At 36.9% G+C, this 27,285-nt stretch overlaps 1 protein-coding gene across 2 annotated transcripts in view; it reads left to right on the forward strand.

The window, feature by feature from the left end:
• The first annotated feature begins 211 nt into the window (after nucleotides 1–211).
• The window catches only part of LOC132283978 (regulator of telomere elongation helicase 1 homolog), a 46,665-nt gene continuing 19,591 nt past the window's right edge, over nucleotides 212–27,285 (forward strand). For both annotated transcript variants that reach the window (XM_059786037.1, XM_059786038.1), the window contains exons 1-14: nucleotides 212–494; nucleotides 1,424–1,680; nucleotides 3,525–3,673; nucleotides 4,005–4,086; nucleotides 4,214–4,361; nucleotides 4,577–4,733; nucleotides 5,040–5,216; nucleotides 5,359–5,480; nucleotides 5,658–5,703; nucleotides 11,085–11,226; nucleotides 11,331–11,485; nucleotides 19,715–19,806; nucleotides 19,897–20,004; nucleotides 20,109–20,177. In XM_059786037.1, coding sequence (XP_059642020.1) covers nucleotides 393–494; nucleotides 1,424–1,680; nucleotides 3,525–3,673; nucleotides 4,005–4,086; nucleotides 4,214–4,361; nucleotides 4,577–4,733; nucleotides 5,040–5,216; nucleotides 5,359–5,480; nucleotides 5,658–5,703; nucleotides 11,085–11,226; nucleotides 11,331–11,485; nucleotides 19,715–19,806; nucleotides 19,897–20,004; nucleotides 20,109–20,177 — 1,806 coding nt within the window. In that variant the 5' untranslated portion in view covers nucleotides 212–392. The remainder of the gene's footprint in view (nucleotides 495–1,423; nucleotides 1,681–3,524; nucleotides 3,674–4,004; nucleotides 4,087–4,213; nucleotides 4,362–4,576; nucleotides 4,734–5,039; nucleotides 5,217–5,358; nucleotides 5,481–5,657; nucleotides 5,704–11,084; nucleotides 11,227–11,330; nucleotides 11,486–19,714; nucleotides 19,807–19,896; nucleotides 20,005–20,108; nucleotides 20,178–27,285) is intronic.

The following is a 27,285-nucleotide window of genomic DNA, read 5'->3' on the forward strand; positions in this document are numbered from 1 at the left end:
AAATAAAAATTTTTGCGACCTTTTACTGGAGCCTTAGACCACGCCGGCCCGTCAATCATGAGGTTTTAACTGATTCGGATCAATCAACGGATCCGGATCAACGGGTGCCACGTTGTTAATGTCTTACATAAACGGGTTTTAACCCATATGACACGGCACCGTTTTATACCCGAAACATCTTTGAATGGCGGGAAAAATCTGGCTACAAAACCTACCTCATTTTCTAGGGTTTGCGGCAACTAACGTCCATCCCTGTACACTCTCTCCCATTAACGACCTTAAAATTGAATTGTTTTAGAGAGAGAGTGTCTTTGATTGTTTTAGAGAGGGAGAGCGTGTCTGTGTGCGTTTGTTTGAGAGAGTGTGTGTGTGAGTGTGTGTTTTAGAGGGAGATGCCAACGTACAAGATTAGGGGAATCCATGTGGATTTTCCGTTCGAGGCCTACGATTGCCAGCTCGTGTACATGGAAAAAGTGATCCAATCTCTACAAGACGTATGATTTATTTATTTATTTTATTTAAATTTACTCCACCAAAAGTGTTTATAAATCCCTAACGTTTGATCTTTATATTTCCATCTATGCACCCAATTTTTGTTTTTCATTGAATTGATTCTCTTAGCATTTTCAATGTTCATAGCATGAGCTTGCGATGCATAAGTTGGTCACTCCATATCATTGTCAACGAAAAGCTCATTGTTTATGGGTAACACTGATCGTCACATTTTGTCAACCCTGAACTTACTGTTTTTGGTGGTACACGATCACGAAGTGCACTAGTATGGTTAGGACCATATGTTTATTAATTAAATGAATTCTGGTTTATGGGTAAATTTATTTTGCTGCTACCATGGTCCTCTATATGCAAACAAAAGGCAAATAGCTGATTTTGTTATGGTGCACAACATGGATCATTGGTCGATGCTACCACTTGTTTCCGTAATTCCGATGGCTTTAGTTTTCTCTTCCAAAATTTGTTGTTAGGTTGGTGTAAAAATAAAAAAGGATTAATGGGCAAATTTGTGTCACCCTGTCAGTGCTCGTATTGGTCCTTTATTTGATTGGATGGTTCTACATGTGTTTTTTTTTTTTTTTTTTTTCCCCAAGGTTTCACAAATATATATATTTTAATCAATATACCTTCATTTTTCCTTGCTTGTACTTTTCTAGTACATTGATGTCTAAAGAACACTTGATTTTAATTGTGGCTGTCTGGATATGATGATCATGTTGCATTTATCAAGCTTCTGAATTCTGAGTTGGCACCGTCACTAGCAGCATATCAATATCAACTACATTTTAAAAAATATTGAGGTTGTTCTTATGGTCATTACTCATTTCCCACAGTGACTACACCAGTAACCATCATCATTATTCACTTTTATCTGATTATTGTATTTTCACTAGTCTTTTTGATATTGCAGAGATGTAATGCGCTATTGGAGAGTCCCACTGGGACTGGAAAAACCTTGTGTCTTCTTTGTGCTACTTTGGCTTGGAGGAAGAGTTTGGGAGATTTCTCAACTTCTAGGAATGGAAGAAGAGGTTATGCAGGAAGCGAGCATTTAGGGGAATCATCGTCACAATCTGAATCCTCAAATTTACCCTCTATTATATACACATCACGCACTCACAGCCAGCTTAGGCAAGTGATTCAAGAGTTAAAAAGAACCAATTACAGGTCAGAGTTTATCGTGATCTCTTTGGCAATTGAAAATTTAACTAATAAACCTCGAACATTAGTGTAATGTAGGATTATAGATATGCTTTCTATAGGGAATATTTTCGCTTTACATATTTTCCTAAATTTTTTTTACCTGTCTTTCCTGTTACACTTTCAGCTTTGAAGTCCTTCTGGAGTATTCTTTTATTTGAGTTAGTATTTAAATTTTTTTTTAGGGATTCTTTGAGGATCTTCACTGCCATACTTGAGCAACTAAGACATGTTTTGTTTTATTTGTTTTATTCTTTTTAGTGGAGCACCAAAATTGTTTGGTTGAACTGTAAATTGAACTATCCTCATGGATTTTCCATCATAATGAAGTCTTTCTAATGGATGTGGAGTTCAAATATACCAAAAATTATACAATTAAGAAAAGTAGGAGAATGAAAAAGGAGGAGAAAATTTTAATACATAGAATGTATTTGTAGCAAACGAGATACAAGTAGGGGTGTAATGAAGTTTGATTGTCAAGAGATAAAAAGAAGCAAAAAAAATTGATTATTAACAGAGAGGGATAGGTATGATTTATGTTAATCATATAATTAAAGTAGAATGGGTTAAATGGAGGGTGCTTTGAGCATATCGTGGATTAGTTTGAACGCATAAATTGAAAGGTTTGCCAGTCATAATAGCCTGTTAAGTACTTCCCCCTTTCTTCTGTAGGTGTCAATCTGAGGTTTTGATTGAATAGGGGGTCGACTTGAAGTAGCCACGGGAGTTATTAGATCTGCAGCTCTTTCAACCTACGCTGTAGTGGTGCGCGAAAGAAACCTTCAGGGATCCTTTGCAATGCCTTCCTTCTCTCTGTGCTCCTATGAAGTCAATGCTTTGATGGTACCACGGGTAAAGGCCATCATCCGGAGCTGCCATAACTTGGGCTCATCATGCTATACTCGCGGGGAAGGAAAAACGAGAATTTATGGGATAGAATGATAGGTTGTTAAGAAGTGACATGTTAATATAACGAGTATGGCTGAAATGCCGATGCTGATATGGATTTGTGTTAAAACTAAAAAGGATAAAATTAAATATAAATACAATTTTGAAAAGTTGATGTAGCATTTGTTGAAGCCAAATTAGAGAAAATTGACTAAAATGGTTTGGTATTATGGTCTACACTGAAGGTAATACCAGGGGAAGAGGAAGATCAAAATTAACATAGGTGGAGTTACAAAGGAAAGACATGATAATGCTTATTTGGTGGAAGTCAGGATTCATCTAGTGTACCCAATTAGTTGTGACAAGACTTTATTGAGTTGACTTGTGTAATTTCAACAATGTCACACGGTGATAACCTAATTTTGACAATGTAGGGTGATGTGATTTTATTATACAAAACAGTCACAGTTTTTTTTTTTTGATTTCCTGGGAAAAAAAAATATCTTGACAGCTTGAATTGTTAACTAGCCAGTCTATCTCACCAGTTAAATGTTTTGCAGCATATGATCCAGTAAGGACTTCTTTTTCTGGAAAACTAAACCCTAGATTGACATTGACATGTAATTAGCATCGGTTGCATGAATGAAATAAATGTTTGACATTTTCGTCAGTTATCAAAAAAATAAATGCTTGACCTTTTCCTCGATGGAATGATAAGGTAAACATAGAATTAGGTGCTGGTTTTTCTTATATGTAGAGAATTTTCACACAATTAATTGTTTTGGGGACTGCAGGCGATTGGTTTTCTTTTGCTTAACAAATTGTTCTAATTTTTGAAGTGTTCTAGTTTGTTCTTTATGATGCTTAAGATGGTTCTAAATTTTTCAGTATTTTAAATTAGCTTAATATTATATCACATGCAGGCCCAAAATGGTAGTGTTAGGATCTCGTGAGCAATTATGCATTCATGAAGAAGTGAGTTTGCTTCGTGGAAGAACACAAACAAATGCCTGCCATTCCCTCTGTAGAAAGCGCAAAAAGCGTTATTGTGCCCATTATCCTCGTGTAGCAGGTAATTCTGTTTGAGTTGCATATATTTTGCTTTTGTAATAATATATGTATAATTTCCATTTTATCCCACTTTAGTTAGGTTGTAGTTTTGATTTTATAGTATTTTTCCTCTGGATTCTCTGAAGTCATTTGGAGAACCTAATCATAGTATTTAAAAAATATAAAGGAATTAATCATAAATATGATGGAATTGGAATTCATGAACTTTTCTTGTTGATCTTCAAGCTTTCAGGATGTAAGCTATCCAAGTAACTTTGCTTCTCTTTGATTTTTCCATGTATTAGTTGGCTAAAATATCTTTTTACTTACATTTTTATTTTAATTTTCTGTAGAATTCATGAAGAAAAATCCTGGTCTTGGAGATGAACCTATTGACATAGAGGAGTTGGTCAATATTGGAAGAAGCTGTGGACCGTGGGTTTTCTAGTTACTGTCGTCACTTTGTACAAAAAGTTAAAATTAAACTATTAAGTATATGCTTACTTATCAAGAAAAAAAAAAAAGGTATATACTTATGGTTTTTTGCCTTAAACCATTTTAGGTGCCCTTATTATGTGTCGCGAGAGCTCCACAAAGACGCTGACATCTTATTTGCACCTTACAACTATCTTATTGATCGTGGGAACCGAAAATCTCTCACCATTGGGTGGAACAACAGTATACTTATATTTGATGAAGCTCACAACTTGGTAAGTAGAAATGCTTGAAATTTTGATGTATTCTGGCATTGGAATGTTCCTTCTCTTCTTATTTTTTAGCTCATGTACTCTTACAAATTTCCTAATGTATGAGGTCTAAAATTAAATATTTTACTGAAAATTTGCAAGTTCTGTATTTACTAATTTATGTTTCATTAGCTTAGCTACTGACTAAAGAATTTTTTTGCGCAACCTATAAAATGCAGGAAAGCTTATGTGCTGATGCAGCCTCTTTTGACCTGTCCTCTGGGCTTTTGAATGCTTGCATTTCTGAAGCCAAAAATTGTATGGATCTTTCTATTGGAAGGAGGGAAAAATCAAATGATCAATCAAGCAAACCAGATAATTTTGCCATTCTTAGAGGTAAATTGAATTGGCAGATCTTTTTCAAATATCACATAATCAAATGTAAATAAAGCCTCCATTCTATATCCCTACTTTCATAAAGAATGTATTTACTATTCTAGTAATATTCGTATGAGGAAGGTTTATATAAAACCAGTTTGTATTCCTTTGTGACCAAGTTGACCGTGGGGAATCAGGTTTCATTGTTGTGGCAGTTAATTTTAGCATGCATATGGATATATTTCTAGTCACTTTGCTGCTGGCTTTTTTTGACCTTTAATTATAGTTATGGACACTCATTTGGTTGGGCACGTATTCTTGCAGCACTTCTTTTGAAACTTGAGAAGCGGATTGCTGAAGTGCCTATTGAATCCAAAGAATTTGGTTTTACCAAGCCTGGGCCTTACATTTATGAACTACTCGCTGATCTAAATATCACAGATAAAACAGCCACTATGCTCATAGATATAATTGAGGAAGCAACTTTGCTTCTTGAGGAAGGTAAACTGCAATAGGCATCAGCATTGAACAGATTCATATTTTAAAACATAGATGGCTATTAGATTTGTTGTTATTATTATCATTATTTATTTTTTCTAAACCTCGGTTTCTTTTATTGATTGATTTGTTTTCAATTTTAAAGATTTAAGTGCCACCGATAGTGGAGTGCCAGACAAGACAAAAATTTGCAGGCTGGAAAGCATGGGTGACATTCTTAAAATAATCTTCAAAGATGATGATACTGCTCATGCCAAGTACTATCGTGTATGTTTGGAACTTATATTATACCAGTCATATAATTAGGTCGGATCCATATATATTATTTTACATCGTGACTTTGAAGCTGTCTTTTTTTGTTTTTCTTTTTGTCTTTCTATAATCTGTCATTATTGTGCGATGATGAGCTAATTGTCTGACTTGATTTATTTTTTTATTACTTAGGTACACATACAGGAAGTTGAGGCCAGTGCTACAGCTGTTTTTAATGGTAATATGGTGACATTTTTTTTTTCCCCCCTAATCTTTGATGCAGAACTTCATATGTCAGTTTGATGTATATTAAACTTGTTTCTTTTCTGTAACAGATTGAATATTTCATTTTTTTCTTGAATTATCAGTCCATCGCATGACATAAACAATGTGACTCGTTCCTTTCCTGTAACGTATATAAATTTTTCTGTTTTTCAATTACTGGTCCATCACATCACATTAGCAACTTATATTTCATTGAAATATTTCTTGTTGGTCTATTAACAATAACCAAGACGTATAAGATCAATGACTCATACTATGAAACATTGGAAACAAGTTATTGAATGACTAAGACGTGAAGGTACAATGTTGGACAATTAATTTTGATTTATACTGTGAAGGTCAACAATGGAAGCTATTTACTGGCCGTTGAAACTTATGCAAGGATACAGAGAGGAAAGATATTCATATGGTATTTGGAGTCGCAAATAGATAGGATCCCTAGAGATTTATATTAGAAAAGACAGGAGTCACAAATAGATAAACTGATATGTCAGAGGACATGCATGATGAATTGTGAGCATAATAAGAATAATTGTGGGAGAAACAAGTGAATTTCTAAATCGCTGTAATGAGCCCATACCTTTTTTTCCCCTTAATTGTGGATGAACTAACTAAACACTTTTATGGGCCATTACTTAGTGCACTATTAAAATGATCGGGCTATCAAGCGTGAAATGTGTCAGTTGAGTGCTTTGTGCAAACAATGTAAAAGATTAGGTTTGTAATTTTATATTGAATCCACCCCTCACAGCACCCTTATTAACGAGGATCACACTGCGTAATATAGTATAATTTGATAAACTTAGAGAAGGGATAAATGTTAAAGGTTTGGAGAGAGATTCTAGAATCAAGAGGGTTTAAGATAAGTAGGACTGAAAATAAGAATATGGAATTTCACATTAGCAAAACTAGCTATAAGGGCAGACTGCTCTACATTCAGCCACACAACAGTGACCCCCGAAGCGATCTTCTTCCAGTTGCTGGACGAAATCCGACAACCAATTACTGGCTTTGAATAACCAGCCCAGCACAAGTATGGTGATGATTGAGGGTCAAGATACTAATAAGCAAACATTTTTCCAGTGATATTGGAGATGTATAACTTTACAACTTCTATGATTCAAGATACTAATCAATTTGGATTCATGCCGGGAAGGTCAACGATGGAGACTAATGGAAAGATATATAGAGAAGAAGAGAGATCTCCATATGATTTGTATTGATTTGGAGAAAGCCTATGATAGGGTATCTAGAGATCTAATATGGAGGGTTTTAGAAAAGGAAGGAGTCTTAGAGGGAAAAATCAACACAATAAAGGACATGTATGATGGTTGTGTGACTATAGTTAGAACTTTTGTGGGGGAAAATAAGTGAATTCCCAATCACTGTAGGCTTACATCAAGCGCATATCTTTTTGCCTTGGTTATGGATGAGCTGACAAGACACATCCAAGATTAGATTCCATAGTGTATGCTATTTGCCGATGATATTGTTTTAGTTGATGAGACTAGAGAAGTAGTTAATACCAAATTGGAGGTTTGGAGAGAAGTTTTAGAACTAAAAGGGTTTAAGATCAGTAGAAATAAAACTTAATACATGGAGTATAACTTTAGTAAATCTAAAAATGCAAATGAGTATTTAGTAATTTGATAATCAAGAGGTACAAAAAAGTGAACATTTTCGTTATATATGTTCAATTATTCATAAAAAGCGAAAACCCAGTGCACGAGGCTCCCACCATTGTGGGGTTTGGGGAGGGTCAGATATATACGGCATTAGCTTATGCGGAGAGGCTGTTTCCTTATTTTGAACCTGTGACCTCCTGGTCACAATGGAGCAGTCTTACTGTTGTGTCAAGGCTTGCCCTCATGTTCAAAATATTCATAATAAAGGACAAATTGGAGATGACGTTAATCATATAATGAAGGCAAGATATGTTAAATTGAGGAGTGCATTAAGTAGTGTGATAGGCGTATTCCCTTATGATTGTAAGGGAAGTTCTATCGAACCGCCATTAGACCAACCATACTTTATGGCACGGGTTGAGCAACTAGGAAACAACATAGGTGTAAAGTGAGTGTGGTGGAAATGCGAATGTTGAGACGGATTTACGGTAAGACTAGAAAGGATAAAATTAGAAATGACCACATTCGGGAGATGGTTGGAGTAGCACAAATTAATGATAAAATGAGAAAAATCGTTAAGATAAGTTGGACATGTGCAAAGAAGACCTTTAGATGTGCCGGATAGGAAGAGTGACACAGTCCACATTGAGGGTAATACCAGGGGAAGAGGAAGACCATGTTGGGAAAACAAACAAGCACACAAAGCATATAACCAATTTACAGATCACTTGGCAGGAAACAAAACGAAACAGAAAGAAAATATGAAACAGAGATTTTTACGTGGTTCGACAAGATCGTCTATGTCCACGGCCCACACTGGTTTCACTATTTTCAGAAATGGAGGAGTATAATGATACGATTACAAGCTCTCTCACTTATTCTCAGGCGGCAACGTAGCCAACAATAAAATAAATAGTGTATGTACTAGGGTTACATCACAATTACCGTAATACCCTTCGTACTATTTATAAATTCAGTCATTTTAATTTCCCAAATAAAATGGTTCAGGCTACACCCAAACGATTAGGCTCCGCAACCCAATAATCTCCCACTTGGAGACTCATCTCCTACATTGCACTGATACCTTCATCCACCACTAACAAACTAGTGTGAGACTTTCTCGTCTTCTAGGCTTGAAGACGAACAGAAGCTGAACATGTCTTCAGCTTCTCAACAGTAACACCGTTGTCAACATATCTGTAGGATTTTCTCTTGTGTGAATTTTCTCCAATCTAATTTGTTCATCCTCCAAGCGTTAGTGAATGAAATGATATTTAATATCTATATGTTTAGTTCTCGAGTGAAAGGCTGAGTTCCTTGCAAGATGGATGACACTCTGACAGTGACTGAATAACATGGAAGTCTCTTACTCTTTACCCAATTCTTTCATGAAAATTTTCAACCACACCATTTCCTTGCACGCTTGTGTGGCTGCTACGGACTCTGCCCATGTCGTAAAGATGGTCACAATTTTGTGCAACTGAGAGACTGCTGCACCACCCAAAGTAAAAACATACCCTGCAGTGCTCTCTTGCTGTCAATGTCCCTGCCAAGTCTGAATCCACAAAACCCTGCAAGCATAATTTTTGGCTACCATAACATAAAGCCATGTCTGTATTACCTCTGAGATACCTCAAAATTCACTTGATAGCTTCGCAATGCTCCTTGCCTGGATTGCCCATAAATTCTGCAGACAACTTCGACTGCACGAGCAATGTCTGTCCTTGTACAGATCACAACATACATCATGCAACCTACAGTTGATTGATAAGGCACTCTAGCCCTGTATTCACGCTCCTCATCTGTAGCTGCAATTTGTTCTTTTGAAAGCCTAAAGTGACTTGCTAGAGGTGTGCTAACTGGCTTAGCACCATCCATCTTGAACCTCTTTAGGAACTTTTTAACATATTCAGATTGTGATAACTTCAACTTTCTGTTCACTCTATCCCTGCTAATTCGCATACCAAGGATTCGTTTTGCAGCACCCAAATCCTTCATTGCAAATTCCTTGGATAGCTGTGCCTTGAGATTTGAAATCTCATCCATGCTTGAACTTGCAACAATCATATCATCTACATACTAGAGAAGTATGAGATAAGACGCACCATGCTTTCTAAAATAACAACAATGATCAACATGACACCTATGAAACCTGCATTTGAAATAAAATTGTCAAATTTCTTAGACTATTGTCTTGGAGCTTGTTTCAACCCATACAAGGTCTTCTTGAGCTTACAAATGAGATTCTCTCTTCCTGTCACAACATATCCTTGCGTCTAGACTTGGTCTTGGGGCTTGAGGTAGGACGAGTAGGTTCATCATTGGTGTGGTCAACTCCTAAAAGCCCTGTTCATCTGTTACGACTCATCATTGGTGTGGTCGACTCCTAAAAGCCCTGTTCATCTGTTACGATTTTTTCTCCCTTTGAAACTCACATACCCACTTTGCCCCTTTGAGGAATTGAACCATCAACCTTTCACTTTGGAAGGTAGGAAGCATCACTAGGCTACAAACCTTGGTCATTTGTTGCAATTTTATTTGTTTACTCTTTAATTATGTTAAATGAGGCTTTAGGCTCTAGCTCAGTTGCAAGAGGTCAGGGGTTCAAACCCCACTGACTTCACTTATTTAATTAGTTTGAAAAATAAGTTGTCTTCCTTTAATCCAGGCCAAAACCGGCCAGTAAGTCCAAATTACTCCTGGGCTGCAATGATGTCTTTCAAATTTCAGCGTTTGGCCCGTAAGTCCAAATTGCACCTGGGCTATGATGCTGTCTTTAGAATTTTGGCACTCTTTTGTCTGCTGACTGTCAAAGCTTGATGGGCCTGAAATATCTGACCTGGTCCACTTCATATACCATCACTGGATGCAGCTAGTCTGTCTTGAAAGAACCTGGAACTAACATGAGACAGGATTAAGGTATCAAATAACCAAATTATTTTAATCTAGTAAATAACTTGGTTTTAAGAAAAAAAAAAAAGGGGAAGTGTTTAATGTGCAATTTTATCATAAACAGTTTAAACAAATATATAAGAAGTTAAGAACTGCCCTCTTTTTTCTTTTTTGAATTATCAGTGATAAGAATCAACTCTTAACCTCACTCCTCCCATTCAGATGAAATGCCTGCCTTTTATGTTCAGAGCTATGGTTTTGGCCTCTTCTTTTAGTTCTAAAAATTAAAATTCATTATCTACTTATTTCTCACTCAAATGTTGATGATTTTTCTCAACAAGACACAGTTTTGATCCCAGATCTATCTTTTAAGAAATTTTGCGATGATATTTTGATTATCAAAAAATGTATATTCCTTTCTTTTAATTTTTTAAATTATATATTCTTTGGACACTTCCTACATATCAACCTCTCAATCTTCTAATTATAATTGGCAAGTGCTCGGTGTTCCCCTCCCCAACTGACAAGTAATTCCACATTCCACCCTAAGCCAGTTTTGCACAGAATATGTCTGAAGATATCTAATTTACATGTTGTGAGGTGCTGAGGTTTATTCCAATGGCACTTGATTAGATATTGATGGTATGGAAAAACCATGAAAGCTAATTTTTGGCAGTTGTAAAGTTTTCTGTTTTCCTGACATTGTCGTGACATTTCTGGGATGTTCAAGTCCAGTAGACCAGCACAGTTTTGTAATTGATAACATGCATTCTTGTACTATTGGCATTTTGTATTTTCATTGATTTTGATGGTGCAGGTAAGGCATCTAGAACGCTCAGCTGGTGGTGTTTTAATCCAGGACTTGCCATGGAAGAATTCTCCAGGTTGGGTGTTGGATCTATTATTTTGACATCTGGCACATTATCTCCTATGGATTCATTTGCTCAGGAATTTAAGTTGTAAGTTGCTCTTCTTGGAGGTTGATTTTGCTTGTCAATTGGTCATGTCATGACTTCTTAAGTTGATAAATAATGTTCTCTTTTTTGGTGTGTTGCCCTTTCAGAGAATTTCCTGTCCGTTTAGAGAATCCTCATGTCATATCAGCGAATCAGATATGGGCTGGAGTTGTGCCAGCTGGTCCATCGGGTTTCTCTTTCAACTCCTCCTATCGGAATCGAGATACTCTAGAATACAAGCTGGAGCTTGGGAATGCTATTGGTATGCAACTATATATTGGTGATGGTGGATTTTAATCTTAATATTGTAGTTGGTCACTATTTGGATTCCATGTACCTTGATAATTGCGAAGGATCTTTTGCAACTCCCTTGGTGTAGGAAAAAATATGACCCTCTTAGTGCCTTATCTTGTTTTCTGAATAGACATTTTGGCCATTTATTGGTGCTAATTAAACATGGTTTTACATTCATTAATATGAAATCACAACTCACATATTTCTTTTAATTTACTTTTATATGAAATGCCATAGCATTTGAAATAATTAACTGTCACCTTGTTATTGACAAAATACTATGGGTCTGTTTGGCTCAGTTTTCTGAAAACAGTTCTCAAGAACTTAGAAAACAGAAACTGTTTTAAAAAACTATAAACGACCGTTTTCTGAAGACAGACCTTTTTTTAAAAAACACAGTTTTCAAAAAACTGCAACCAAACAAGTTTCTGTACAGCTGATTTTCAATTCTCTGAAAACTTCAAACTGTTATCAGAAAACTGATGTCAAGCAGGCCCTATATTTCTTTTACATTCTTGACCAAGAAGAAAGGAAATAGATAAAAAAAAAATGTCTCAATGCAACGCAGTCATTATTGTACATAGAGTCAGTCCTATGGACTTGACAAATCTTGTACACTGATGAAAATTTTACTTGGCTCATGAACTTTAGGATGATTACATAGTGCTTTGACTTTTTCAAATTGATTTTATTTGATCTTAGTTGGTTTATGCATGTTATTGTCTTTATATAGATAGATTGAATTACATTAAATACTTTCTTAAATTTTTGTATTCTTAGAAGTGTCAATGACTTTAGAAATAGATAAATACTAATAAAGTTCTGCAGTTGGTAATCTCTTACTGTTCCTACTTGCTATTCAGGTTTTATAAAGCTTATGCGTATTCTGGAAAACAAATCTAGGTAAACTTAAATTAATATTTCAAAACTTAGTGTTGTACTAGATGATGCTACTAATTCTGAGCCATTGTTTAATCTCTGCACTTCAAAACAACCTCCTTTAATAATAAGTTTGAAACTTCAAAAGAGTTGCTAGTTTTATTAAGAAGATATTTTCTCAACTTGGTCGCAATAGATTGCTAATATATTTGTTGGACTGGAGAATTCCCCTGATTAGGAAGAAGATGGGGAAGTTCAGTAAGAATGTGAAAAGTTAAATCATTTGACATTGATTTTTATGAAATGTGAGAACTTTGTTAGGTACTTGGTTGTATGGAATGAAGTGGTCATTTCTACATCTCTCTCTCTCCCTATTTGCACACACGAGAAGTGAATGAAAATGGAAATTTAATGGCCTAAATGAGAGAAAAGGGGCTTCACCTTACCATGTTTGTCTTCTTATGTACTTTTTGGTGAGTTCTTTTAGAGAGAGAGAGAGAGAGAGAGAGAGAGACATGCAAAAGCGTCCAAAGTGCTTGCATAGTTAACAGTAGAAATAAAAAGAAGAGAAATGAGAGAATTGCGTAAAGGCTTGAATGATATGAATTACTCATTCATAGCTCTAGTATTTATAGATAAAATGAGCACATGCTCATATTACAAGAAAGGAAACTAAATCAAATCTAAATTAAATCACAATTTATTCTAGAGCATATTTTATAGCATAGTTAAATCTCTGCTATTATGGTAAGTCATTCCATAAATAGTGGCTATCATATATGCTAACATATGCATAGTCAAATCTCTGCTATTATGGTAAATCATACCATAAATCGTGGTATCATATTTGCTAACACTCCCCCTCAAGTTGGTTCATGGATATCTGAAACGCCCAACTTGGAAAATGCATTCTCAAACACAATCTTGCTGACGCCCTTTGTAAGAATGTCTGCAAGCTGCTAAGAGCTTGTGACAAATGGAGTGCAAATTTGACCAGAGATGATCTTCTCTCGAATGAAGTGACGCTCCACCTCTATATGCTTAGTCCTGTCATACTGAATGGGATTTGCTGCTATGCTAATGGCAGACTTGTTGTCGCAGTAGAGTGAGAATGGAAGGGACACTGGAAGGCACAAGTCTGTCATCAAGGTTTTTAGTCATAGCAACTCACCTACCCCAAGAGCCATAGCCTTATACTCTGCCTCTGCATTAGATCGAGAGACAACATCCTGCTTCTTACTGCGCCAAGTAACCAAGTTACCACCAATAGTGGTACAATAACCTGAAGTTGACCTCCTATCTGAAATTGATCCTACATAATCAGCATCTGTCCAGGCCTCAACACATAAGTGGCCATGATTGGCAAACAAAATACCACGGTCTGGACACCCTTTTAAGTAGCGAAGGATCCGAATAGCTGCATCAAGGTGAGGGGCACGAGGAGAGTGCATGAATTGATTCACGACACTCACGGCATAAGCAATGTCAGGTCGAGTTATGGATAAATAGATGAGCTTCCCCACAAGTCGTTGATACTGACCAACATCTGACAACAACTCCCCCTCAGAATCAGCCAACCGATGATTCTACTCAATCTGAGTATTAGCAGGACGAGCGCCAAGCTGACCAGAAGCAGAAAGCAAGTCAAGAACATACTTGCGTTGAGAGATGAACATGCCAGTCTTGGAGCGAGCCACCTCAATGCCCAAGAAGTACCGAAGGGGACCAAGATCCTTAATCTCAAACTGACGGCCAAGATAGCTCTTAACCTCATCAATTCCGGTAGCATCATCGCCGGTAAAAACAATATCATCGACATACACAATGAGAGCAACTGTCTTACTGCCTGAATGACGTAAAAACAAGGTATGATTAGCTGCACTTTGATGGAAACCAAACTTGAGCATATCAGTGCGAAAGTGATCAAACGAAGCTCGAGGAGACTGCTTGAGGCCATACAGAGAATGACGAAGACGACATACCATACCAGTATGAGCAGGAGAACGAAAGCCCGGAGGAGGAACCATGTACACCTCCTCCTGCAACTCACCATTGAGAAAGGCATTCTTGACATCTAACTGAAATAGAGGCCAAGATCGAATTGCAGCAACGGAAAATAATACACGGATGGTATTCGTCTTGGCAACAGGGGCAAAAGTCTCCTAATAATCTATGCCATAAGTTTGTGCATAACCCTAGGCAACCAATCGGGCCTTGTAACGAGCAACTGACCCATCTGGATTATGCTTAATTGTAAACACCCAACGACAACCCACAGCCTTTCGTCCAATAGGAAGTAGAACCATGTCCTAAGTCTGATTTTTCTCAAGTGCTTGTAGTTCTTCTATCATAGCATCACGGCATTGAGGTTGTGCTAGTGCATCTGCAACACTAGAAGGAACAGGAACCGAGGCAACAGAAACACGAAAACTCTGATAGGAGGGTGAGAGAGCATAATCAGAAACAAAATTAGAAACAGGGTATGTACAAGAACGTTTACCCTTTTAAAGAGCAATGGGGCGATCATCAAGCAAAACAATAGCTTGAGAAGGCAGAGTTGGTGCCGAAGGAACAGGGCAGTCGATCGTGGGAGTAGAAGCTTGTACCTGTTGTCTCCAATTATAAACCTATGAAAAAGGAACAATTCCCCCTGCTGGAGGGGTATCATGAGGAGGAATCATAGAAGACGAAACAAGTAATGGTAGAGGAGTTGAAGACGGAAGAAGGTGATCATCCATTATATTCAATGGGAACCATTCACTCTGAGAACCAACTGAACCACTATAGTATGGTGTATGCTTAAAGAAAGAAACATCCATGGATATAAACCGTCGACGACTGGGAGGATGGTAACACCTATAAACTTTTTGAGGGTGAGAATAGCCTAAAAACACACACTTCAAAGCCTTCGGGTCAAGCTTTGTACGAGTCTGCCCCAACTGCTGAACAAAGCACACACACCCGAAGACTCGTAAAGGAATACAAAAAAGAGATGAATTGGGATGTAAGATTGAGAGTGGGGCTGCAAAGTTAAGAATCCTAGGAGTCCTATTAATGATGTAAACAGCAGTAAGAACTGCATCTCCCCAAAATGACCGGGGAACATTCATGCCAATGCAGATTGCTCTGGCTAAGTCAAGGATGTGGCGATTCTTTCTCTCAGAACGACCATTCTGTTGAGGAGTTTTAACATTAGCCATCTGATGCTCAATCCCAACTTCTGTACATAACCGTTGTACCTCCCCATAAGTGTACTCTGTACCCTGGTCAGATCTGAATTTTTTAATGGTATGACCATATTAAGTCTGAACCATTGTCATAAATTTTTTAAAAAGGTGTATACCTCATTTTTGATTTTCATAAGATAAACCCAAGTAACACGACTATGATCATCAATGAACAACACGAAATATCGAAATCCAAGACTAGAAGTAACTGGGCAAGAACCCCACACATCTGAATGAACAAGATCAAAAGGTGTTAAAGCAGATTTATTACTACTAGCAGGATAATTGGAACGAAACATGTTTAGCCATATGACATGTCTCATAGGATAAATCTGACACTTCCATGTTACAAAATAGGGAAGGAAATAAATGTTTTAAATAACCGAAAGAAATATGTCCTAAACGCATGTGCCAACGCATAAGCTGGGCTTTATTAGATGAAACAATATTAGAAAATGAAGCTAAATGTGCTTGAGGTGACAAAGGAGCATCCAACAGGTATAAACCGTCCACTTCACGCCCACTGCCAATCGTCCGTTTCAACACCAGATCCTGAAAAATACAATGAGAGGGAAAAAACGTTACACTACAATTTAATTGTTTGGTAACGCTACTAACAGAAATAAGATTTGTAGTCAACTTTGGAACATGAAGTGTATCTGACAAAGTTAATGAAGGAGTAACTGATATGTGACCTTCCCAACAATGGAAGATGGAGAGCCATCCGCAAGGCGGACCTTGCGTTGGCTAGAGCAGATACTATAAGATTGGAAGAGTGAGGGCATACCAGTCATATTGTCTGAAGCACCAAAATCAGTGATCCATGGTTTCGAAGATGTAGATATGCTATGTGCAGACGCAATTGTACCTGAGTGGGCATAAGTGGAGGTTGGCTGAGATGATGCCTCCATTTGGTTGAAGAATTGCTTGAACTTGTCCAAATCAGCTTGAGTTAAGGTAACTGTGGCAGAAGATGTAGAGGCAGGGTTGTCAGGAGTTGACAACGAGACTGGTTGTGTAACATAATGTGCAGAGGATCGAGGTTGTTGTTTCTATTGCGGTGGGCATCCTGTAGAGCATAACAACGAGATTTGATGTGACCAATTTTTCTATAATGGTCACACCATCCGCGTTGTCGTCCCAGAGGAGGACCGGTGTTAGTGCTTTGAACTGACTTGGATGGTGAAGTTCCTAAAAGGTTGGGAACCCGAACTGCTATAACAAAACGATCAATAGAAGTAACACCCAATGGATGAGTCTGGTGGCTCTTATCTGACAATACATAGGAGTATGCATCCTCAAGAGTAGGGAATGAAGATAAGCCCAATAAATGAACACGAGCATACTCAAACTCGTTGTTCAACCCGGCAAGAAACTGAAACACTCGATTCTTCTCCACAATTCCTGCATATAAAACTGCATTATCTGGATCCTTCCAAGAGTGGAAGGAATCATAATATGACATCTCCTCCCAAATAGCACGAAGCTTGGCAATGTAACCTGAAACTGCCAAGTCACCCTGAGAAATCCTGGTGATATCTCGCCCTAGCTGGAAAATTCGTGCATTATTTTGTCTCTAAGAATAAGTGTGTTGAACTGATTCCCAAATCTGCTTAGCAGTCTTCATAAACATATAGCCAACATCTATATTTGGTTGCATCGAATTGACTAGCCAAGACATAACCATAGCGTTATCTGCAAACCACTGTGGATACGCCTTCTCTGACTCAGCTGGCTCTTTCTCAGAACCAGTAATATAGCTAATCTTGCCTTTGCCACCAATGAACATCTTGGCAGACTGTGCCCAAATCAAATAGTTGGAACCATCCAACTTCATTGTGGTGATTTGAAGTCCTGGATTTTCTGATGAGTTGGTGGGAAAAATGGCACCACCACCCATAGAACTTGAGCCAAGAGAATTAACAGTTGAGGACCCTGAATCTGCCATGATCTGTCACACGACAATAAAAAATTCCAAAAAACACCACAAATTCTGTTAATAAATCAAAGGGTCTCCTCATATCATAAACAATAACAATGTCTCCTCAGACCATTCCCGAAAAATCCAAATACATACCTTTTTTAAGGAACCTCTTTGTAGACTATTTTATTTTTATTTTTTTAACCCAAGCCCTTCTAGGCGTTGGAAACCAACTATCCCAATTTACCCAATCCTAGAAGAGTAAAAAAGAAATTGTAAAACTTAAAAATACCTGTTTTTGGTCACAAAACAGCAACACAAAAAAATATGTGTAGGCAACGTCACACGATGTCACAAACAGCCTAATTTTGCTGTCGCACAAGTAGCAAGGCTGCTGAAAGGTGTGGAAAGGTATTTGCTCTGATACCAAGTAGAAATAAAAAGAAGAGAAAGGAGAGAATTGCATAAAGGCTTGAATGATATGAATTATTCATTCACAGTTCTAGTATTTATAGATAAAATGAGCACATGCTCATATTACAAGAAAGAAAACTAAATCAAATCACAACTTATTCTAAAGCATATTTTATGGCATATTCTATAGCATAGTCAAATCTCAGCTATTATGGTAAGTTATTCCATAAATAGTGGCTATCATATATGCTAACATATGCATAGTCAAATCTCTGCTATTATGGTAAGTCATACCATAAATCGTGGTATCATATATGCTAACATTAACTTGGGTTGGAGAATTAGTTAGGATAGAGTGGAAAGAGGCTATTAGCTAATATTGGGAGAGTGGACTATTTGCAGACCTAACCTTAGGATGTACTCCCATGAATTGGCTGTGATTTATTTATTTTTATATACTGTTATTTAGGCCCTTAATTTTCGTAGTAGTGGCATTTGATTTTATTTTTTAAGTTGTGTAACTGGCTATGACTAAAAAGACTTTATGATTAGTCAAGGTTTAGAATCAGGATTGATGTACCCTAGTATAGATGTCTTTGAGATTCATTTACATTTTTCATGTTTTGTTAGACATCAGATCATAGAATCATTCTTGGATCTCAAGTCCTAGTATCTCTTCTGTATTTGAGTTCAAGCTTTGATCTATTTGATGGCACCCCTTGTTGGGTTTTTCCTGGCCGTTCAGGCCTATGTCAAGGGCTCTACCAAACATTCGAGTCCACTGTGACATCTGTCATACTACCCCAACGATGGGATCCGTGTTGGGGACTATGTTGGGTCATTGGCTCTATATGTTCGGCACCAACTAGATAAGAGACCATCCAAGAACCTATTGGGTAGTGAATCCCTTATTAGTATTATTGCTATGATAATCATTGTCATTACTAGTTTAGTACAACTCTCATTATTATAATAATAATAATTATTTCAACTTTATCTTATTATTATTAATTCTATTCTCTCTTTTTCATATTGTGCTAGTCACTTTTCCTTCTCACCGTCGTTTCGTTCATTGATTCATTTGAAGCATCTCTTTACTAACCTTCTTGTATAAACTATCTTTTCTCACCTACTCTAAAAGCTTAAGTTGTTAGAGAGGGTGTAACTTTAATATTTAAATCCTTCAACACGCCCCCTCGTGTGGCCTTATTTTCGTCCAACACGTGTTTCAAGTTTAATTATTAGGGTGACGTTAAGGTTTGAACATAGGACCTTGGCTGGTCTGATACCATGTAAACTACCATCTACTCTAAAAGCTTATGCTGTTAGAGAGGGTCCAACTTTAATATTTAAATCCTTCAACAAATTTCAATTGTTGATTTATTTTTCCTTCCAGATTTCATTCTCTGCCTTTAGTCTTTCCCTCCTCCAAACTCTCTCTCTCTCTCTCTCTTACACACAAATGCGCGTGCATGCGCACACACTAATCTAATACTCATACTGTGATCATAAATTTAAAAAGGTTAAGGTAATGGTTTCAATTGTTATACTGAACAAAGCATTGCACTGAAAATTACTTTGAAGTAAATAACCTAATATGATTTTTTCCCTTTATAGCATATAGGTTAGATGTTGTCTATGGTCAGTAAGTTCATTGTCATAGATAACTGTTTCAATAAAATCTTTTTGCTTACCTTCATTGTTGTAATTAGCTGTTTTAATGAAATCTTTTTGTTTATTGAATCTCTTGCTTTAGTCAATTTTGCTCGAATCATACCAGATGGGCTGCTCGTATTTTTCCCATCTTACTACCTTCTAGACCAGTGCATTGGATGCTGGAAGAATATGGTAAGGCATCTAAGTTATCTAACACAAGTAATCAAGAATCTGGATCTGTTTGCATTTAGTTCTTGACAAATTATGCTCGACAACTATTAGAGTCATGCAAACTCGACGAACTCTAGTACAATCTGGGAGAGAATCTGCAAACATAAGCAACCTGTTGTGGAACCTAGACAGTCTTCACTTTTTCCTTTGTCAATTGAGGTAAGAAACTCAAGTAACAATCCAATCAAGTAATCAACGTTCTTCCATATTATTTCCCTGTACTGTCCTGATCTCAGATTTCCGGCTGATTGATTTTGGTGCAGGACTACATGACTAAGTTGAAGGACACCTCCACTTCTGGTGCTGTATTTTTTGCAGTTTGTCGTGGCAAGGTATGGTTTTATCTTGAAATTTAAGCAACACTTTCTCATCATGTCGAACAAAGTTCTGTCAGTTTGATCGTGTCACTAAATTGTGGTCAGTTACTTTGGTAGCAATCTTAGAACTGTAAGAGGCCTTTGGAATTTAAAATTATACACATAAAACAATATATGCCAATGAACTCACCCAGCATCATTGTCACTGTTGATGCTGTTATGTCATTTTGCCAAATGGTTCCTGTTATGGTGGTACGTGTAGATGCATCATGCATGAAAGAGTGAGAGTGTCTTTAATACGGTAGTTGGCTTGTGCCAACTGCATGGATTAAACTATTGGATTTATCTGCATTGTATCTCTAGTTTGCTAGGTTTTTCTTGTATTGATATTTTTGGTTTGAACAATAAGTTAAGCTTAACATAATATTAATTCAAATCGAAACCAATGTACTTTTTAATCCTTAGGCAATTCAAACACTAGGGTGTTAGCAGTTACTGGCACTTGTAGTCCAGTAAATTTTGTCTCCCAACTGAAATTTAATTCTTGATGCTTTTCCTAGTTGTATTGTTTCAGAATTGGACATTATTTTGAAAATATCTGTTATCCTAAATTACTATTGAACTGCTTCAAGCATTGTTGTGATAGGAAAATATTAAACTTTTAAATCTAAGTTAGATACCATACGCATATAATTAAATGTTAGCTATGAAAGAAGAAACCAAAACTTGTTAGATACACCAATTTTAAGGTAGCTATTCACACTGTTTCTTGAGTATGATAAATTCCTTTGATTAAAAAAATTAAATATTTTGATAGTTATAAAAGGATGATGTACCACGTAAAATGGGACTGGCGCTAATAATTCTCACTTTTGACATCTAGCATTACAACATGTGAAATACAGTCTCTATTAAGGCACAAATTTTCTTTTCCTTTTATTTCTTTTTTCATGTTTTTTTTTAGGGGAGGGGGAATGGGACTGATGTCCCTAGATCTATTTTCATTTGAATTTCTGATGCAATTTGCTCATGATTCACTCACCAAAGTATTTTATATACATTTCTTTTAGCTTCATTTTATATATCTGTTCGTATGTTGATTTTTTAATGTTAAGAGAGTCAAATTTTCATTTACTGTGTGTTAGAAGTTTAGTTTTAAATTGAAATAGGGTTGAAGTCAAACTACTATGATGATATGCAGGATTGAAATGAGATGGAAGAAATGAAGAAGTGAATACAATTGCAATAGCAGTCCATGAGGGAAAAGAAAGGAAACATTGTCAAATGGGTAGAGCCACAAATAATTATTAATAAGAAAAGATATGATAACATGTGGTTTGATTGAGGTTATGGCCTTGGACAGAACAGAATTGAAAAATAGGATTCATTTAGCCAACCCCAAGTAGTTGGGAAAAGGCTTTATTTCTTGTTATAAAGGGTCCATTAATAGCAAAACTTTCAGGCTAGGGAAGAGGCAATGAATTATCAGAATAATATATGTGTGTGTGTTGGGGGTGGGGGGGTGTCCGGGTGAAATCTGTAAGTCTTCAGATTATAGTTTTAGTTGCATATAGGAGGAGCTACTTTGTTTATATTAGAGTGGACTTCTATTCCCTTGGACAAAGGACTGGGCTTGGGTTTGTAGGAGATCGTTTCTTTTTTCCTTCTTTTTTTGGGGTTGGTTTTCACCTCTTTTGTTTGAAGGATTCTTCACCATTCTACATTACATATAGCAGTTTCAATTTTTATTAATATAATATATTACAATGTTCATAGTTTGGCATGGAAATTTATATAGGATCCCATTGTTAGCCTTAAATTGTTGTCTACCTCCCTCAAAGATTTGTGAGCAGTTTCCTATCATGGCGATGTTACAATGCTTTTTTTGAAATATGTTTATTTGTTGGTTTCCTTTTTGAACAAGCACATTCCTTTTGATGAAGACTCTGGAGCCCTCGTCTGTGTTCTGCAATGTGAAAGCTCCATAGTGATGTAAATGACTTTATAGCTTCTGATCACAATTGTGCTCCTATTTTTCACACCCGTCTCACCTTGAGATGCAAGCTGTTTATGGACTTATGATTACAAATGAACTTAGTAATTAGTTCCTAATCCTTACTTAAAATGTGCTCCTTTTTTTCACACCTGTCTGACCTTGAGATGCAAGCTGTTTATGGACTTATGATTACAGATGAACTTAGTAATTAGTGTTGACTTTCCTTTTTCTCCATTTTTACGGATTAATTTTTTTCGTTGAAATTTCCTTTCGCGTAACCACACTCTTCGTGCTCAGAGTTGGTTTTTGACTCCACATGCTTCCATCCCAGTTGGTTTCCTCAAAAGGCGTAGCTTTACTTTTGGAGAAAAGCTCGGCGGCTGTTTCGTTTTCCCGCAGGGGCATGGATGAAAAGATTCTTCAGAAACATTTTCGTTTCTTGGAGTGTTTTTCATAAACATCTTTTCAAGATATTTTGATTTGGGGGTTTTTAAGAAAATATCTTTTGGAAGATATTTTCATTTGGGGTCACTTGCACAGTAATCCTTTTGTGTAGGGGCCTTTGTGCAATTAATGAAAGTTAGTTGCAAAGTGTCTCCTTGGGGCTTAGATCCTCGTACGGGATTCATTTTCACATTTTGTCGAGTCGTGTACTCTTATAATTGCCTTGCGGTCGATCTCCCTAGTTTTTGGGTTTTTGACTCTTGTTGCCGCCGAACTTTTTCGGGACATATTTCTCTGTTCGGGACTTGATTTTCGACGCCGTTTCTTCCGTTATTCATTTTTTTTTATTTCAGTTCTTTTTCGTTCACGGAGTTTTGCCGTTTGAGCGCGTTTGCTCAAATTCCACTTTTCCGGACTCGGTGGGGCCCGTTCGGGGCACTTTTAGGGTTTTTCTATAAATAGGGGGACTTAAAATGAAAAAGGGAATTTCCTCTTCTCTCTTCCTCTTGGCCGGCCATCCATGGCAGCCCAAGGGGTTGCCACCTTCTCTCTCCTCCTTTGGACTCCTTCCCTTTAGTAAAATGTTGTGATGCCTTAATGTTTAATGTCCGCCTTGACGAGGCCTTCGATTCCAACCGATTGGAATCCCGTTTTGGCCATTTTTCGAGTTCGGGTTTGTAGCCAAGTTTGGATTTTGGTGTGACCTCCTTGGGGTATAATGTTCACCATGTTGTCTCCGACAAAACCCCGAAGTTTCATAGGATTCGGGGCGGTTTCATTTCGGAGGGGATTTGAGATTTCATCTCGAATTGAGGTAGGGGATGTCTTAGGTTCATATAAATGTTGTATTAATTATTTTATAAGCTTATACAACTTGTATGCATGCCTATGTATTTTATCTAGAATTTAATTTAATTATTTTCTTTCTATAAGATTTAATTCTCATGGTTGTTTATAACTTGGAATTAAATTGTGGCATACTATTAAATTAGGCCTTGATATGTTTGTTAACATATAATAAATTGGGAGTATTTGAATAAGTATTGCAACTTTTATTTAATAATTTTCTTTTATGAAAGTTTAATTCACATGGTTGTAACTAGCATGAAATCAACTTGTAATGTGATATTAAGTTGGGCCTTGGTATGTTCTTTAACCTATGTTAATTTGAGAACATTTGGAGTTGTTTAAAAATCTAGAGGAAATTAAATTATTTAGTGTTTTAACCACCTAAGTTGATATTTGATGTGATATATGTGAAGAGCATGCTATGTCCTTTAACATACATTAAATTGAAGTTATTCGGAATTGATTTGAAATCTAGAGACTTTTCATGTTATGATGATAATCTTATGAAATGTAGTACGTTTAATTACCTTGTGAACATTTTACTAGGCTTGCATAGAATTAGTATTTGTGGCCTCTTAAAATGGTAATGGACTTAGCATGATATATGATATCATTGTCTTGCCAAGCTTGTTTAAATATATCTTGCGTAGGTATATAGCTTGTTTAGAATATTACAATTGATTACCTTGGAAGCTAGTTACTAAATTATAGCTTATTTAGTACTTGTGGCTTAGGATGGTAATTTGGTTCAATTGTTGTAAAATATTCTTGTTTTGTGTATAAATTACATATCAAGGATTTGACATATTATATGCCGTTTAGACTTGAATTCTAGGACATGGTTTGTGTGGATTCAACCTTGTGCATAGAAGATGGTTTTTAAGCATTATTTGATTTTGTATAAGTTTGTCTAATTTATTAATTATGCATAAGTTTTGAACTTTTTAATTTTGGAAGGCTTGTAAGGAAAATGTACACGTGATGGCTAGAGTTTGGCTCTAGTACGGCGACAAGAGTTTCCTTAGTCATATGAAATGCGCACTAGGTAGTACCTTGTGGGTCGTAATTGCCCAGAATAACTTATACACGCGCGCACTAGGTAGTTCCTAGTGGGTCGTAATTGCCCAGAATGACTTGCTTGGTCAGTAACCAAGTATCCTAGTCTTTCCACTATCCGATTTTGCATCGCATTCCAAGTAGTTAATCATGAATTACTTGTAGCTTGTGAATTGGTGCTTACCTTGCATTTTAGATCTCATTTAGTATACTTGATTCTGTATACTTGCTTTGCATATTTAGATCTCATTTAGTATACTTGAAACTATATACTTGTTTCGTGTATTTAGATCCCATTTAGCATACTTGAACTTGTATCCTTGTTTGTGTATCTAAAACTCTATCTAGTATACTTACGCCTTGTATGCTTGTTTGGTGTAATTGGATTTCATTTTAGTATACTTGTGCCGTGTGTACTTGTTTATGCGTAATTCATTTAGCTCAGTATACTTGTGCCTGTATACTTGATTCGCGAGTTTTCCATATTAATTATATATTTGTGTATGTATGCTTAGACATTGCATAACTTGTTTAATATGGTTTAGTATACTTGTAAATGTATGCTTATATGTCGTATATCATGTTTCAACATTGTTTTGTATACTTAAGCATGCATACTTGTATGCCGTAGTTCATTTCAATTGCTAGTGTAGCTTAAGATGATCCCTTGGTATCACTTTTGACATAGACGTTAGGTGGCATGACCTTTTAAAATTATTTCATGTTAATGTGATAACCTTGTAAAAAGTTAGGTCTATGCATGCTCATTCCCTACGAGTAACTTGCTTACTCACCCCAAAGTTATCGGGTTATTTTTCAAGTACGGATACTTTATTTTGGGATGCACAATGTCCTTAGATCGTTTCGTTGGATTGAAGTTCTCTTAAGTGTATTCATGTTCACATGCAAGTGTTGGCATGTTTGAGTTTTACTTTTAAAGTTGTAATGTATAGTTAGGTCAAATATGTCATTTTGCCTTGAAACTTGTAATGCGTGCTTAATGTCACGGGCTTAAAGTTTCAGCACCACTCTAGCTGCTCCCGTGCGGCACCAAGACGTTGCTTCCACTCTCGCAAGTACTTGGTCAGCCTAACTCCCGTGCACACCTTAGCCAACACACTCCCCTCGTGCGCTTACTAGTGTTGTAGTTGCCCTCGCCCTCTCCTCACTTGGCTTGCACACTCACACACACTAAGGCACTTAAGTTGGCAAGGAAAGAACACTTCTATTACTTCAAAGAATGCTTTGTACAAGGCTAACCCTCAAGCTCTCTACAAGGCTCTCAAGACTCACTCTAGGACTTGTTGGTTACAAAATGAAGTCCTACTCCTATTTATAGGCATCCCCATCCCTAATGGATGGCTAGGATGCATTCTAACCAATGATGGAGATTGATTCTCTAGAATCTTCTTCCACCTTCTACACATCTCCATACATATCTACAACATTCTAGAACCCTCCATACTACTCCACACAATTCTAGAGAATTCTAGTTACTTCCACACACTTCTAGAATATACTACACATATCTAGAATCTTCCACACAACTCTAGACTACTCCGGAAGACTCTAGAAACTCCACTTGCCATGCAGCTGCCATGCAGCGTCCTCCTCAGCGTCTGTGTGTCGCCTGCGTGGCACAACCTCCATAGGCGGGGCGTGACATTAAGCATACTTTTTGACATTCATTTTATGTATATGAAATGTGGCCAAGGGCCAAACTTCCTTTGAAAACCATGTATACTCTTAAATGTAGTAATTTGCCTTCAATGAAAATTATATGAAATCAATGGTTTTAACATGTCATTTTTGCACCGAAGTGTGCATTGGGTATGAAATTCATTATTTGGCATTCATTTAATGTGCATGAGGTGTGGCCAAGGGCCAAACACCATTTTGTTTTGGGTTTTGCATTCTAGTTTCATATATTGCATTTTTGGGCTAAAATTGGAAAATTCGAGCCGGGTTCATTTCCAAATCAGGTGGTACAAAGTGTGCACGAGCACACCCACTAGGACTCATTTAATATGCATGAAGTGTGGCCAAGGGCCAAACGGTCTTTTGAAAGCATTTAAGGCTGGTTGTTGCATTTTTTGCCTTTAAAAGGCATTTTTCACGCAATAGGGTTTGGATAGGTCAAATTTTGCATCGGCGGTATTTTTAAGCTGTGGATCATTGTAGCTTGTCCTAATAGGTAAGTTACGTTTGCGTGCATGATCGTTTCTGGGCAAAACCTCTTCCTTGGTAAAATGAGGCTCCCTTGGACTTATTTTGCATTTTTGTTGAAAAATCTAGTTTGTAAGTTACGTTTGCGTGCATGATTGTTTCCGGGCAAAACCTCTTCCTTGGTAAAATGAGGCTCCCTTGGACTCATTTTGCATTTTTGTTGAAAAATCTAGTTTAGGGGCTTTTTGGGGGTTTCCTTTGGGAAATAATTTCCGGCCTTGACATGGTTGCTTGGAAAACGTGATTTTAAGGGGGGTTTCTTCACGGTATTTTTCCGAAAAATGTCGTCTTAGTCTCGAGAACCCCTCGTCGGGTTCATTTTTCTATTTTTTGCTGCTTTTTCTGCTACCTGGGTTGGTGGAACCGGTTCAGAAAATGCTGAACCGGTTCAAGGGTCATTTTGGTTCAACGTGGGTTCTCTGCCAATGTTGAACCGGTTCAGGAAATCTTGAACCGGTTCATGTCCCCCAGAAACTTTTCTTTTAAGTTCAGCTTTTGTCTTCCAACTTCAAATTGTCATAACTTTTTCGTTTTAACTTCAAATTAGTCCGT

The sequence above is a fragment of the Cornus florida genome, unplaced genomic scaffold (genome assembly GCF_030987335.1).
Source record: "Cornus florida cultivar Cherokee Brave unplaced genomic scaffold, ASM3098733v1 CherokeeBrave_3.0.0_Hap2_Chr11, whole genome shotgun sequence".
Lineage (NCBI taxonomy): Eukaryota > Viridiplantae > Streptophyta > Magnoliopsida > Cornales > Cornaceae > Cornus > Cornus florida.